General features: G+C 34.8%; 1 protein-coding gene across 3 annotated transcripts; it reads right to left on the reverse strand.

Moving 5' to 3' along the window:
• Positions 1-471: 471 nt before the first annotated feature.
• LOC121747937 (coiled-coil domain-containing protein SCD2-like) lies at positions 472-10,052 on the reverse strand. Of its 3 annotated transcripts, XM_042142098.1 has the most exons (18): positions 9,537-10,052; positions 8,038-8,149; positions 7,620-7,791; positions 6,510-6,582; positions 6,283-6,324; positions 6,075-6,137; positions 5,643-5,692; positions 5,546-5,573; positions 5,396-5,470; positions 5,203-5,313; positions 5,050-5,110; positions 4,422-4,535; positions 4,188-4,306; positions 3,922-3,991; positions 3,705-3,746; positions 3,311-3,351; positions 1,535-1,661; positions 472-859 (listed from the first exon to the last, which is right to left on the reverse strand). In XM_042142098.1, exons 1-18 carry the CDS (start codon positions 9,921-9,923, stop codon positions 735-737), a joined length of 1,812 nt encoding a protein of 603 aa, XP_041998032.1. In that variant the 5' UTR covers positions 9,924-10,052; the 3' UTR covers positions 472-734. The 3 variants fall into 3 exon arrangements, with proteins under 3 accessions (XP_041998032.1, XP_041998033.1, XP_041998034.1); XM_042142099.1 differs by lacking the exon at positions 8,038-8,149 and having other exon boundaries at positions 7,620-7,795; positions 9,537-10,050; XM_042142100.1 differs by lacking the exon at positions 8,038-8,149 and having other exon boundaries at positions 9,537-9,673.
• Positions 10,053-15,921: the final 5,869 nt, after the last annotated feature.

A 15,921-nucleotide genomic window follows, 5' to 3' on the forward strand; every position in this document is an offset into this window, starting at 1 on the left:
TGAAGTACTGTATTTCCTTCACATATAGTAAGTCTGAAATCAAAGGAATGTTTCAAATGCCATGTCGTATGCATACCAAACACGTTCATCATTCTTCTCCCCTTCTAATTCCTCTTCTTTGTCATGAGTTTTAAGGGTGAAAATTCAGAATTCGAGATAAGGTCTTCCTACTCCGAGGAAAGTCGGTTTGTATCCCAGAGAAAAAAAAACGCTATTTCACTTTGATTTTCTTCATTTACATCATCAAGATTGCTAGTTCACTTTACGAGTGTAAACATTTCATTAGAATAATCAAAATTTGAAATGACAACGTAGAACTTCACAGCCATATCAACTGAGAACGTATAATAGATGTCGAAGGTGATGCTGACGACAGGCTAAACTTCCCGTACTCCTTATTCCATTCTTCATTTTTTTATATCCTCCGCTAAATAATAGCCAGAATTTTATGATAATTATATATGCAAAAAATGCACAAAGTCTAGCTCCTTTAAGTTGGAAATCAATAACATTCAAATACAACGCTTTCGGCCTCTTTCTCAATCTCAACCAATGTAATTCTATATGATACAAATGGCTTTACAACTTCCCAACTTAAAAACCTTTGGTTTTAAATTCCTAAGGGCAACACAAACTACCAATACATGTATACGAAAATCTGTAGATACACAAAAAAAGTTAAAAAAGAAAACAAATGTATTTTGGGAGAACATACACATCTAATAGCATACCGATTAGGCATCTGATTCAGGAGGATGACTGCCATTGGCTAACGAAGGTTGTCCAATTTCCTTCCTAGATGCCTCCCACAGTTGCTGTTCAATTCCCAACTTCCTCAGCTCTATTAGACCTCTTTCAACTGCGGTTCCACAAATATTAAATCCGTAAACATATTACACTGATAATGTGACCTTGCACAATTAATTGCAGACTGTTTTACTTCATCAAACTCCATAAAGGAAGAAAGGACATGGATAGCAGTCATTGAAAAAAACTTTCATAAAAATGAGCATTTTCCTTTTGCAATAGAGCTTCAGAGAACATGATTGATATATGTAAAAACTTCACATTATATAAGTACAATTATGAAGATGCATTGCAAGATTATAAGGAAAAAAGTTGAGGGCCAAAATGACAATATTTTCCAAATCATAACTGGAAGGTTGTAAATTTACCAGCAAGGTTTAATGGAAGATATATGTACAAGGGGTTTTTTTCAAGATGCAGCAATAAAGGTACAAGGGTGAAGATGTGAATGAGGCCCTTCAGATAAAAAAAACTTAATGAAATAGAATATATCTACCATTTCAGTTTAAAAAAACCTACTTATATACAGAGGAAAAATCACTTTGGGTGAAAGAAATTTTTAACAGATAAACAACATAACGATAAAGACAGACATGGAAGCTGCCTGTCACGGTCCTCTATATGTAATAAAATTTCATGACATACTATGGCATAAAAGTAGATCGCAAAATGGTAAACTACACTAACAAGCAAGGAAAAACATGATAAAAGATTAAACTATGATTACCGTCAACAGCATCATGTGACGTTGGGGTTTTCCCACTCCGACTTATCCATAACTGAAGTCTCTCTTCCGCAATATCCTCCTCAACATCATGCACTTTTGCCCTTCTCCAGAAATATGTAAGCCAAGCCTATAAACAGACAACAATGTTAGACAAGACACACAAACCGATACCGGGTATTATTCGATGTTTTTATTATTAGTTATCTCTTATTTCCTTTACTATTTAGTTATGCAGGGTTAAGTAATTTAGGGTTAAAATAAAGAATAGATCAGTCTTTTGTGAGGGTTTCAAGTTTTAAGTCTTTAAATAGTTATTAGTGAGTTAAGGTTAGGATCATTGTGAGTATTATTCCAAGACAACATCCACTCTAGGCCTCGCTGCGTGGAGTTTGGGACAGCATCTCCGGGTAGGGTCTCGCAAAAGGAGGTTTTGCTCTATTTTCCCTTTGCTTATTTATGAATCTTTATGTTCTTTGTCCTTTATTTATCCCTATCACCTTTACTCTAACGCACACATGCACACATTTAAATATAATATAATATATATATATACATAGAGAGAGAGAGAGAGAGAGAGAGAGAGAGATGTGTTAACTAATGTGATTGTGCATGTATGAATTCAAAAATGTGGTTGAACACAAAAATACATATATGGATCAGAAAGTGCATAAATGCATTAACTCACAAATGCATCACTATACATAAGCATACATCGTATTAATAAAAAGATGTATGAGATGCATTGTTTTATACAGAAAAATGCATGGGTACTTCAGTACTCCCGGAGGATTGGGATTTGGGAATCAAGTGACAAAGATCTATAGGAAAGGGATCAAGTGAGGATGCTGTATCTAGGTGAGTAATGAGAATCATTTTCAGCCCTTTGGTGACAAAGATCTATGGTGCATGCAATGCAGCACCCCTTGGTTTGAATCCTGGAGGGGTGAAAATTGAAAATATTATAATTATTTATTTTGTTCATCTCATTGTTCATTGATTTTATGTACTAGTTCGTTATTCTGATTTATCACGAAAAATCCAATTTTCACTAGATCCCTACCCTACACACACAGAGCAAACATTGCCATATTACCTCTATTTATAGCATCCATACAACTAAAAAATCCTCTATCATTGTCATTTTAAATACATGTACCCATTATGCACAACCAAAATAGAACAAACCCATTCATTGTCGACTCTCCCACAACTTACCCATTAATTATATACTAATATTTACTTTGTACTTCCCAGGAGTCCCTAACATTGTGATCAACCCCCCCACCACCCACCCCAATTAGTCATCAAACGTTTTCTCTGACAGTCCTCTCTGCCCAACCAGAAACTACAAACTGACCACATAGCATAGTCCCACAAGGCCAAACAATGTTAGATCAGTACCAGTTACTTGAGATGCTATTTTTAACAGCCAAGGAACAATGAATGAGAATGGGGAACATGGCAAATTCTAGTAGCAAATTGCAAAACTACTTAAGAAAATACAAGGAGGGACTGTAGAGGAAGTTAGAAAATTGTGCATTAAAGATTGATTGATAAATGATCTACTGGTGTGTCATGTGACATAAACGTACAACTTTGGTATGATTAATTTGGACAGTTAGTCTCTTACAAACAAGAGCAGAAAAAGTTACAACTTTCTTATCCGATATTCAACTCTATCCTCATGAAAAAAGTTATTCCTCCACATACAGATTATTCCAGTTTCCTCAAGCAGTAACAGTAACAAATAAAATGAGAGAGAACAAAATAACAGACCTCTTTGAAAAGAACATCATCGCATTCCTCTTCACTCAACTCTGGAGAAAAATATGTAGGCATTTAGATTTTGGGTAAATAATAATTTAAATGTGAAGGAAGATAACATGCCAGATGAAATCTACAACATATGCTGGCGAAAAGCAAAAAAAAAAGAGTACAACTTAATGTCAACTTCACTTTGCATCAAGTATATCTAAACAGTAGCAGAAAGAGAATAACTCTTTTAAGTGCAAAAAATAATTAGCTGGAATAATTTACATGTCTAATCACTTGGAAACAAAAGGCAGACATCACTTTAGATCAAGACCTTGTCCAAGAATGAAATAAGTTAACAGAAGTACGATAGTCCTATAAATCATAGCAAGGTGGATACAACAAGCAAGTTTCTTACCGAATGCTTCCATGTACTTGGGATCACCAGATGATTTAGGATCTGTAATGTGGCAGAGAAAAGACTGTGTTACAACTTACAAGCAAACTATAATAATTTAAATTTCAAAGCTAACCCACAAAATTGCATGAATGCGTTGCAAAAATATATGTAACTTTCTGCAGACTGCATGCATGACAGTTATGGGCTAGAGGGAGACTAAAATTCTGGGCAATACCTGAGAGAGATTGGCGAACTAAGGCTGATTGTCTTTTCTGTGCCATCATCAGCACAACAGCATCCTCAACCTTCAAATAAGACGAATGAATGAGGAATGGAGCAACCCAAATAGTGAGATCCTCACCACAGATAGGCAATATTCAATGTGCTTATGTCGGAAAACACAGCATTTGAGAGACAATATATACAGAACAATAAAATGAACAGTATAAGGAAGATACTTAAACCAAATTCCTGAGAATAAAAAATCTAAAATTAGAGAACCTTTAATGAGGCTAATTCCCTTAGACCCATCTCAACAGAAAGCATGCTCTCTATATTTCCTTCCCCAGTTAGATCATTCAAATCTCGAGCAAGTTTGCTTCGATCTGAATCATCCCCACCTGCTCAAATGTCAACAAATGGAAGCTTGCTTAGTTGCAGATGACAAGAGCACATGAAACTCCAGACTAACAATTATAACATGGAGTATTGAGTATTATCATGTAGAAGTCCAACCATCCCAGGAATCCTCTTTCGCCTTCTGTCCAGCCGATATAACAACCTCAAAGGGCAGTGGAGCTAGAGATGACCAGTGCTCATGCTTGGAAACAGCTATATCTGCACATATACCTGTAGTGGAAAGAAGTAAAGAAAGAAACCTTAAGGTCAATCAGCTCTTTTATAATGACAAATATGAAACCAATACAATAATGAAATGCTTTCCAGATGAAATATTGACCTCTAAAAAAATACTATGTGGTTATTATAACCACATAAAAGAGAAATTTGTACACCCTCGTCCATGAATAGTCATTTGTGTACGGCACGAGTTTTAATGCGCAATTGGTGAAGTAGGAGAGAGATAGAGAAAAGGTGGATAAAGTAGGAGGGAGGGAGAGAGAGAGAGAGAGAGAGAGAAATAAAAAAGCTGTTGAGAAAGTTTCCATAAATAGAAATGATATTAATTTTGGTGTACGGAAAAAAGTGGGAAAATTGCACTATTTTCTGTAATTGGAGCATCATTATGTAGTTCCTAGGCCGGATCTGGATAATGTAACATGCAACGTCTAGCTTGTAGCATTATAATTTGTCATCCCCTCCCTCCCCTGCACCCATGGAACAAATGATAATTCGGTAACATTACCATAATGTGAAGCTAAACCCCAATAACGAGCAAGCCAACATCTCTTCAGAACAACTTCTTCCTGGAAACAAACACCCAAAAGCAAAATATTGTGAGTTAGGACTCATCAGTTTCTGAGATTGTCATTAATTCTAAATTAATTGAAATGACAACCATCTCCTCATGTGTCAAAATCATCCTTTGTGTCATTGTTTTGAGAGCATTTGCTTCAGATTCAGCTTCATGGAGCTGTTCTACAGCAGTGGCAGTCTCCTCTTTCACGTTCTGAAGTATTTATAATGAACATTATCAGAATGCAAACTTGTGAAAAATAGAAGGCCAAAGAAACACATAACTACATAAGTACCTCAAGTTCGGCACGGAGACCTGCAAGCTCTCCATCCCTTGCGTCTTTTGTCTGTTTTGCTGCTTTCAAAGCAGCCTGCGGTGAAATCATAATGAGAAAGCCATTTGGTTACCATATCAGTATAATATAGATTTTTGTATGTACGCATACCTCTCTTTTTTGAAGAGCTGCTTCCTTCCTGAAAGTGATTAACTCATCAGGAGCAACGCTAAATAGCTTGAGATACAGCTACATAATAGAAACTTACCGGCTTAATAGTTTAGCTTCCAAGGATACACCTTCCCCCAGGGAAGCTACCTAAAAGTTTTTGTTCAGAAAGTCAAAATAAATACTGAAAAACATGGATTTGAGATGAAGACTAGCATAAGAACCCGGTATAATGACCAAAACTGGTGCCCCCAGAAATGGGCACATTACTCATAGAACAAAAACAGTAAATTACAAAAATGACCAAAAATAAAGAGTTGAACTAAACAGCTACGGATTACTGCATCCAAATAACAAGGCTGGTTTAATAGTTTCAGTATTTAAAATCAAGACTCAATGAAATTGAAATCAGGAGGCATTCAATAAGGGCAAGGAGAAGGGTTATTTTCATCTCTATGTTCTGACATACCAAACACCAATACTGAGTTTAAAGCTATGTCTTCGGAAAAGGGATTTAGAGTGTAACACTAACCTGTTTCTCTAACTCTCTGGCTCTAGCCTCTGCTTCTTCACGCTTTTCATCCGCGTGACGAAGCTGTTGAAAGAATTAGCCATAATGCCAGACAGGAGAAATTGTTAGTAAACCTCCTTTCAATATCTCTTTCGCTATTCATGTTTTCTTTTTGCTTTCCTTTTTATAATTTACTTCCATACATATAGGAGAAGCTAGAAAAACTCACCTTATCTAAGATTACTTCATTCTCCTCTTGCAACATATCAAGCTGCACATCGAATTCATGTAAGTTAACCATATAGTATAACATATTACCATGGGACTTTTGCAGTTAATATACAGTACAACCACTGACCAGAAAGCTTAACGGTGTAGCAGATAAATTGGGTTTACTTTATAACAAATCAGCAATCTTAGTATTACAGAAGTAGGCAGATATAATGAAAGACATACTTCATCACGAAGTGCAGAAGCCTCTAGCTGATTTTCAGAACCTTTCAGGTCACGGCCTATATCAGGTACAAATCTGCGTTGTTAGCCACCAAAGAAGAATCATTCAACTATCAGCCATTCAACAAGAACATTACCCCAAAAAAATCGTGACAAGAGAAAAAAGTAACCAGCTAAAACATAATGCTGAGAAAGCATGGATAGAAAGAGGGAAAAAAAGGTTTGAAATGTATAGCATCAGGGAAAAGAACTATCGGAACTATCTGTCCTGGTAACAATGAGACATTCGGGCTGCAGCTTGCTTAGCTCTCGCTCTCTAATAGAAACTTAACTTAGTTAGTTGAAAGAGCTACATACAAGAATTCAGGGTGGGCAGGCAACAGGTTAAAGGATATAAAAAAGTATTGGGACTCTCTTAGCTATCTATGGATGAAAACATAAATACATGTAATGATAAATTGATATATCTAAGGGATTGGTATTAGCACTAACTCCAATTTAGTAGAACTAAACCAAGGATCAAATGCAACAATTGGACCTAAGGGAGTATTAAAAGAAAATATATTATGCTCTGAAACAATTAAAAAATTGTTTCACCTGCTTTGTCGTTCCACCACTTTAAAATCACACTGACAACAAAAATCAGAACTTCAAACCAAAAATAAGTAAGTCAAAAACCGCAGCTGACAAGATTTTTCGCCCAACTCATTTGATATAGTTTCATTATTTCTCATTTTAATAAAGAAAAACAAAAATACAGCACCAATTATCATCTAGGTTGGTATTCTGGTGCAAATTCAACATTAAAAAACTTTGGCAAAATGTTCTCATAGGCCATAATAAGAGTTAAATTATGGGCATGTATGAAATTCAACAAAAAAGGGCAAACAGATATAAATGCAATAACCTTTAAACCACCAACTTTTTGTTTTTAGACGAAAAAAGGGCAGTGCACAAAAATTTAATGTGGCATAACTCAGTAATTAGATATACATATCTTCTCACGTCATTGTTCTGCATCAACAGCATTAGTTATCAGGTTAAATTATTGCATTTAGTAACAACATAAAAAGTCTGATGATATACAGAAATCTCGTAAAAGGAATAGCTTACCTCTTTTCTCTTAACCTGCTACTAGGGGGTTCAATTGGAGGTATGGCTACTGGAGTTTTCAAAGAGGATCTACTTGGTGGTGCCACTGTATTTGTTCCTGTACGGACAGACATTGAAGATCTTCCAGCTGATGTCGAACGAACAGGAGGATTGATGTCCATAAAATTCCGACCTAACTACAGACAAGACCATCCAAATTTTAATATATCCATGAGTGAGAACAAAATAGTGCCCCTTAACCACTGTCAAACCCCACCCCCTTCATTTAACTGAACATGATGACCTAAATGTACAAATACTACAAGTGCTATTACAGGAAATTCAACCTCCAAAGATACCACAGTATTGCAGATTGTATTTGAGATATATAACAGAAATGTTAGAACAATAAATGAATAAATAACTGTAGCCCAAGTACAATTGTACAAAAAGTGCTGACTGAAGTCCACCCTGACTGTTGGATCAAAACTGCAACCAGATTCATAATGGCCAGTGTCATCAATCTCGTATGGCGGCTTATGGCGGTTCGCCTAAAAACCGCCACAGGGATATGGCGTATTAGTATGGCGGATATGGCGGTCAATAATTAAATAAATAAAATAATACTTATTATTTATACATAATTCAAAAATTGGAAAATAACATAAATATAACATCTAAAACTCTTAAAACAATTAATAAAGCGTAAAATACAGCTCTGACATCCATGTTTCTTGCATAATGCCTCATTCCTAAATGCAGTACACACGCAATGTTGTCAAATGGCGGATATGGCGGTGCTATGGCAGCGCCATGTTGCTATGGCATTTCCACCACAGAACGCCATGCCATAGCGCCATGGCGCCGCCATATCCGCTATTTGATAACATTGATATTGGCCCTAGGTCACAAAGTTCCACAAGTCAAAAGCTATAGCTGAGTAGTATAATTGATTAGCTGCGTGTTGTCATCCAATCCAGCTCCATTATGTGCAAAAGTAGTTATTTCATTGTCCCGCTATTTTCCATCAAGAGAGGGAAAGAAGAAAAGGAAAATGTGGGTATGCAAGAAAGTTCTGATTAAATATAGGAAAATGCATTAATAGATCCTTATACTTTCATATTTTTATAATTGGGTCCTAAAACTTTGGTTTGTCATTTCTAATATGGAGGGACTGAGCTCTCAAACATCATTTACTCAAATTGACTCCCCATACTTTGACTTCCTCAGATGACCACCCATAAATGTGACCCAATTATACCACCATTACAATATTAAGAACCGGGTTCAAACAAACTTATTTCAAGGACCAAACTATAACACAGTCAAATTTAAGAAGTAAATTGAAGCAAATGAAAGTCCAAGGGCTCAATTATAAAATACATGAAGGTCCAAGGACCTAGTTATGTTTTGCTTCTATGATTTGTCCAAGGAAATTCTTTGATCAACTATGCTCCAACACACTTCTGGAAAAAAAAGTTAAATATAGGAAATATAGAGGTTCAATGAACATGACTGAACTCTAGCCAAGCAAAGGACTGTCTAGAACACATCTTCTAGAACTTTTTTGCCTCCAAGATATGAAAACATGATATTTAAATAATTTGATTGGTTTCCATCGCAAATGGTATTCTGAATAACTTGGCTGGCTTCATTAAATTTACATCCAACATTCCAAGAGAATCAATTCACATAAATCATGGTAAAGTCTGGTCCCTGCTGGTTTCGTGATTAGCCATATAATCACCCTAATCTAAATCTACTATTTCTTCTCCAAATTACAAATAATCCCATGATCATTAGAAAAGGCAGGTCTTATTTTACCAAGACCTTGTCAGTGAACGACAACTCAACTAATCCCTATACCATTGCGAAGTGTAGCAGAAATCCAAATTAACTCAAAGGACTTAACACTGTGAAAGAGAGATCCAATCTCACCGAAGGCGACGGAGATCTATTAGGCCTGGTAAGCGAAATTCCGGAGAAGCCGCCGCCATTACTCCCACTGTCACTCCGATTAACACCAATATTACTGGAAGCCGACATCGGCGCCGGTGGAGCAGCAAAGCGGAAGCCGAGGTCATCGTCTTCGTCATCATCGTCATCATTGGGGGTCTTGGACGCCATGACGAGCGCCAGGCGCTGCGCCGCGGCCTTTGCGGCGACGTTCTGAGTCCGCTTGATGGTGGACATCCCGGCGGCGGAAGGGAGGAGCCTGGAGCGGGGGTGAGCCGGAGAGCCGACAGGCGAGGAGGAACCGGTGCTGCTGGATCCGCCGCTCCACTGGCGGGCGTAGACCGGACTCTCGGTCCTCTTCCGATTCATTACAAATTCGGACTGTATGTATATGTGAGTGTATGTATAGGTGCGTGTTTTGTGGGGCAGCTAGATTTGAGGGAATGGAATTTTGTTGAAGAATGAAGATGGCAAAGGCGAGGAGAAATAGGAATGGGATTTGGAGAAATTGGGTGGAAATTTGGAGTAAAAATTTGATGGTCCTTCCATATCAAGTGGCATGATGATTTGGTATACCTCACCTATAATTTCTTGACAAATGAATATAAAAAATGGTCAATATGCCACATCTATTTAACATCAATTCACTAATTTAACAGTTTCATTAATCAATTTATAGAAAGTAGTATAATACTATTAAATATGGAATTATCGTACCATAAAATTAGAGTGAAATATACTCAAATATCTCTCTTATAAAGCTATATAAAATATACGTTATAGTCATAAATTTTATTTTTATAAATATATATATATATGAATATAAAATAAAGAAAAAATACTACTATTAAACAATTATAATAGTATAATTTTTTTTCTTGACGTGAAAGAATGTAATACTATGATTACTTTTTTATGAGTGAAATATTATGAAGTTAATATACATATATATTGTATTATATGACATTGCCAATTCTAAGGTATGATAATTCTTATTTAATAGTATTATACTACTTTCCATAAATTGATTCATGACACCGTTAGATTATGGAATTGACGTTAAATAGATGTGGCATGTGGACCATTTTTAATATCCATTTGTCAAGGAATTATTGGTAAGTATACCAAATCATCATGCCACTTGGTATGGAAGGACCATCAAATTTTTATTCGTTAGTAGTGTGATGAATCTCAAAATAATAGTACCACTATATTAGCATTATTGTAAATTAGTAGTACTAGTGATAATCCATTTAATTATAACTATGATTGTAGAAATTTAAAGGGTTGATTGTTGATTAATAAATGATTTTTTTGCTGATTTTACAATTTAATTTGAAACATTACAATAATTATGAATAATTCGAATTTGGGTAGAATATGAAACAAAAGTTCGATGCAAGGAAACCTCCAATTTGGTTTTTGAAAAGATGTAACGCGCCAACGACAAGTATATACATATGGGTAGAATATGGAACAAAAATGCTCACGAGATTGTCGCCTTTGTATGAAATTAAAAACGTTAAGTATACACATATATATTTAATTTTTAAAAAAAAATTGACTAGACATGCCATCCTCGTCTAAATTGTTATTTTTTTAATTTAAAGACACCAACCTTGTTGACGTCTTAATAAAAATTGGTTTTGTAAAATGTCATTCCCTTTATGTCATTATGCCAAATAATGATTTTAAAAGACGCCAACGAGAATGGTGTTTTTCAACAGGATAAAAAAGTCTAAGATACCCTTTATTTCTTACTTTATATTTTGAATTCATATACTATATTCTTGATTTTAGAATTACATGAAATACTACATTAATATTTGTTAAAAATAAATTAACATTCAAATTTATTTTATCGCAATTATTTTTTAGAAAATTTAAATATAACTAGAAATTATATAAAAAAACTAATATAATAATTTTGAATAAATATAATTACAAGTATGATAAGATTAGAAAATAAATATTGGTCATATTTGTTCCTGAATTGGACTGGGTCTGTGCAGGGTTTTTTATGATATCCTCCATCGTTTCCAAAGCCACTGTAATGTTTCATTGCCTAATGAAACTCAATTCTCATGTGGGGCATAGTCGACTCGGACTCCAGTTGGAGGTCCCCCTGCTCCGTTCAACTTGATGATGGTTGGCGCCTCGATCTTAGCCATACATAAATTTGAACGCTCTAAATATTCATGTGATTGTATTATGATTTGGTGCATAATCGCACGCACTCTACAGTGAAAGTGCGTCTGAACAAATCAAACAGAAAGAAAACAGTGATAATTTCGGCTTTGGGTTAAAACTTTTTAGTCAGAAAAGAGCATGTTATATCTAAAATAGATAGTCCATTTCGTCTTAAGTTATCATAACAAAAGTTAAAGTAACCTATAATTGTTCGAACATTCCATATCAATTCAACATGTCTAATAGTATGTATGTGCGAGCAAGTGATTCACAACAATGACATGGTCAATTGGCTACTCTTTTTATTTTTTACTTGAACTCGCACTCTAAGCGTTTACTGGACTCCAAGTGTTCACAGGAACATACTTGTATTCCATTAAACCCCTTAAAATATTGTAATATCTTTGCACTCTCATTCGACGCCATACAAATTTTGACATATATATATAGGGATGTATTCATTTCCCTTTTGTATCTTTTGTTATATTGTTCTTTTTAATCTCAACCCCACGATTTTATCATCCGACGGTTAGATTGATGCCACGTGTCATTTAATAATGCAGATTTTTAGTTGAATAATGCACAACGACTAATAATGCACCATTATAGTGTAATAATGCAGATTTGAATAATGCACACCGACTAATAATGCACCACTATAGTGTAATAATGCAGATCATCACAACCATCCAATTCAAGGATCCAAGGGCTGTGATTAAAAAGAAACTTGGACTGAAAAGCTGCGAAGGACCTTAACACACCCCTATATATATATAAATAATATGTCATTATCTTCATGGCCATAACCAACAACGGTTAGACCATAATATAGATCAGGATACTCAGATCGAGCTTTCCAAATATCCTAACTATGCCATTATGCAAACTCGCATCGAACACAAAGTGCACCGTTTATAGGTTGGTTATGTAGCACCTGTTCAATTTACTCATCCGATAATAGAGGTCTATAGCCACCTATATGAATTTTTTTTATTGTTTGCAATTTGGCGTCCTTCGACCTCAACAATACCATTCCAGTTATCAACTAAATATTTAGAACCCACCAATGGATAAATCTCTACCGGAGATAGACCATTCTCAATGACATGAAAATGCTATCGGATAATTACATGGGAACCCAACATCCGGGACTACGTATTGACCCAACTCAAGACTTTTATGATGGCTGTAATGGTGTATAAAATCCATAAACTTCTGTGGAGAACCAATGGATGATCGTCTTGTACGAGCAACTTCGTTGCCATACATTATTGCAGTAACAACATGTGCATAGCAAGTTTTTGTGTGTCCATGATCTCGCACATTGAGAATGCACTGAGGCTTTTGCATAATATGACCAGGACCAGGTCCATAATGACCCACGTTCGTTGTTAGCCCCATAATGATCCGAATTCGGTGTTGGGCCAGAATGACTCGGAGATTTGGGTCGGACCATATTAATTTTATTTTTCCTATTTTATCTTCCCTACTTTATTTTGGCTTTTGATCTGTCTATTATTAATAACTGATACTATTGATCTGTAGTTATAAATAGACACATTAAAGATATTGGATTTGGGTAATTGGTCGGATAAATCATGAACTATTACCAAAATTTGGTATTTTCCACAGCCTTTAAAGTTGGTCGGATAAATCACGAACTTTCACAACCGTTCAAATTTCCCACAATGATTATTTTCGGTCATGACTGATATTGACGTGAATTAATTAATCTCGTGTGGCAGCATATGTGTCAATTCTAAAATAGATGTGTATTAACAAATCTCATGTGAGCTTATTAATTTCCAGTAACAATCCATATTATTTAGCCTCTAATTTCCAAGTAATAATCGCTATTGGAAATTCACACAATTGTTAAAGTTAATTTATTAGACCAACTTTAAATGCTGTGGAAAATACCAAATTTCACCAATAATTTATGCATTTTCCAACCAATTACCCTTTAGATTTTATAAATATTAATGAATTTTTGGAGCACATAACTAAATATAAGTTAGAATTGGAGTGAATAACAAAGTATGGACACTTTACAATCAGATTTAATCTAAGAGTTTATATTTGTTGACATAACTTTGAAAATGTTGATTCTATTCATCCATGAGATGAATAAGGCAATTCTTTTCTCTAAAGTTTTAATGAGTTCTTTTTATCTTTCTCACAATTATTATCATGTTGTTATGATATTACTTCTACAAACCGATTATTGATTAGTTATACGACATATGTTAATAATATTGAATTGTTTAGATGGTAGGTTGAAAAGATCTTCACTCATTCATTGTAATAGGTTAGAATGAAGGATTACAAAAAAATGGTAAACATATTAATGAATTATAATTAAGTTTATATTGTTGGCTCTCGCACTGTCACACGGGTATCTAACTTTCGATTACTCATTGACAATGGATACAAACGGTAAAGAGTTAAGAACTATTTATGTACACAATAACCTTAAAATTTAGGTTTGGATAAAGATGAAAACTATCATGAGTTAGTCGCCTTCTTTAAAGATTTATAGTCAATATTCTTGTATCAAGAGTTAATTATCAAGATAGAAAACTGAACATGAACCAAACACAAAAATAACAAAATAACTTTAGTTAATTTTTAAATTAATGTTTATAAAATATGAAATACAGTTGTTTGATCTTGTTATACTGAAAGACTTTGAACACTGGATTAAATCAATTGTAGAATCAGTGTAAAAAATCTTTGTTGCTGCACTAATAAGTTTGGAATCCCGTTCATGAATTTCTTGTAATTATCTATACATATAGTTTAATATAGAACTTCATTGGTTGTTGATATTGTTTTAAGTCGGATTATCGCAATGGGCTTTTGCAGAATGTCCCAAGACCATTTCCACAACGACCCATATTCGTTTTCTGACCATAATGACTCAAATTCGGTGTTGGGTCAAAATGACCCGGAGATTTGGGTCGGACTCTATTGATTTTTTTTTATTGTTTGTTGTACGGCCATAATGACCTGAATTCGGTGTTGGGTCAGAATGACCCGGAGATTTGAGTCGGATCCTATTGATTTTTGTATTGTTTGCAATTTGACGTCCTTCTACCTCAACAATACCATTCTGGTCAGATCTTCTCCCCAACTTGCTCTTCTATCCCCTCCCAAATGGCGATTTGGAATTTCGATAAGGGTAGAAGTTGCATCTTCTCAATCGCAATCAAGAGCGAGCATATTGTGCTTTCTTTTTAATTGTGACGTTGAATAAGTAGAGTCTAGATCTGGAGGATAACATTAGTATAATGAATATCGCCTGGAAGACATTCGTCAGAGTTTGATGTCAAGGCCTCAGTTACACATATAGGGTCCTAATCGGGTTGATTTTCTTGAGCATGTAGTGCATTCCTATACCGGCATTGTAACAGTCGATGAAGGAAGTGAAGAAACAGACGATGAAAATGAATAATAGATCTAGTGTGTTTGCAATTTCCCCCCTATAAATTTTAGATATGTTTCCAGAAACTTTCAATTTAATGAAATATTTTAGTGAAATTTTACTTATGTTTTGAGTCATAAATTTTAGTATGTTTTCCATATATTTTAGTTATGTTTCCTTCGCATTTGTAATGTTTCCTATTATGTTTCAAGCTGTGGTTTTAGCTCTGTAAAAAAAACAATACCATTTCAGTCAGCTACTACATATGTAGAAAAATCTAGATAATGCATCAATGGATAAATTTGTACCGGAGATAAATCTCCTATTCTTACTTTCCTTTATTTGTAGGCATAAGGACCTTCTCAGATGCTAGATAAATCCCTAAAAAAAAGTTGACAAATCTATATAATATAAGGCTAATGATAGGAGGATGTTATTTTGTATAAAATGGTGGAAAAACATTTGCTAATTGATTGACTAGGTTTTGGCATGTGATTAGGATTATATTATTCTCCATCCTATATGTGAATAATGAGATTATAATTATATTATTCTCCTATTTTATATAAGAACTTCGTTTTAACTTACATTTGATATGCGATTAATGCAATCTATTGTATGTATTATCAGGATTTCCATTTGCTCATATCATTGAGCATGCAAAACGCCTTACACCTCATTAACCACTAACAACTCTCAAAATTATAACACACAAAATCCCTTCACATGGTAATGAATTTAGACGCTGACAAC

The sequence above is a fragment of the Salvia splendens genome, chromosome 9 (genome assembly GCF_004379255.2).
Source record: "Salvia splendens isolate huo1 chromosome 9, SspV2, whole genome shotgun sequence".
NCBI classification, from domain to species: Eukaryota; Viridiplantae; Streptophyta; class Magnoliopsida; order Lamiales; family Lamiaceae; genus Salvia; species Salvia splendens.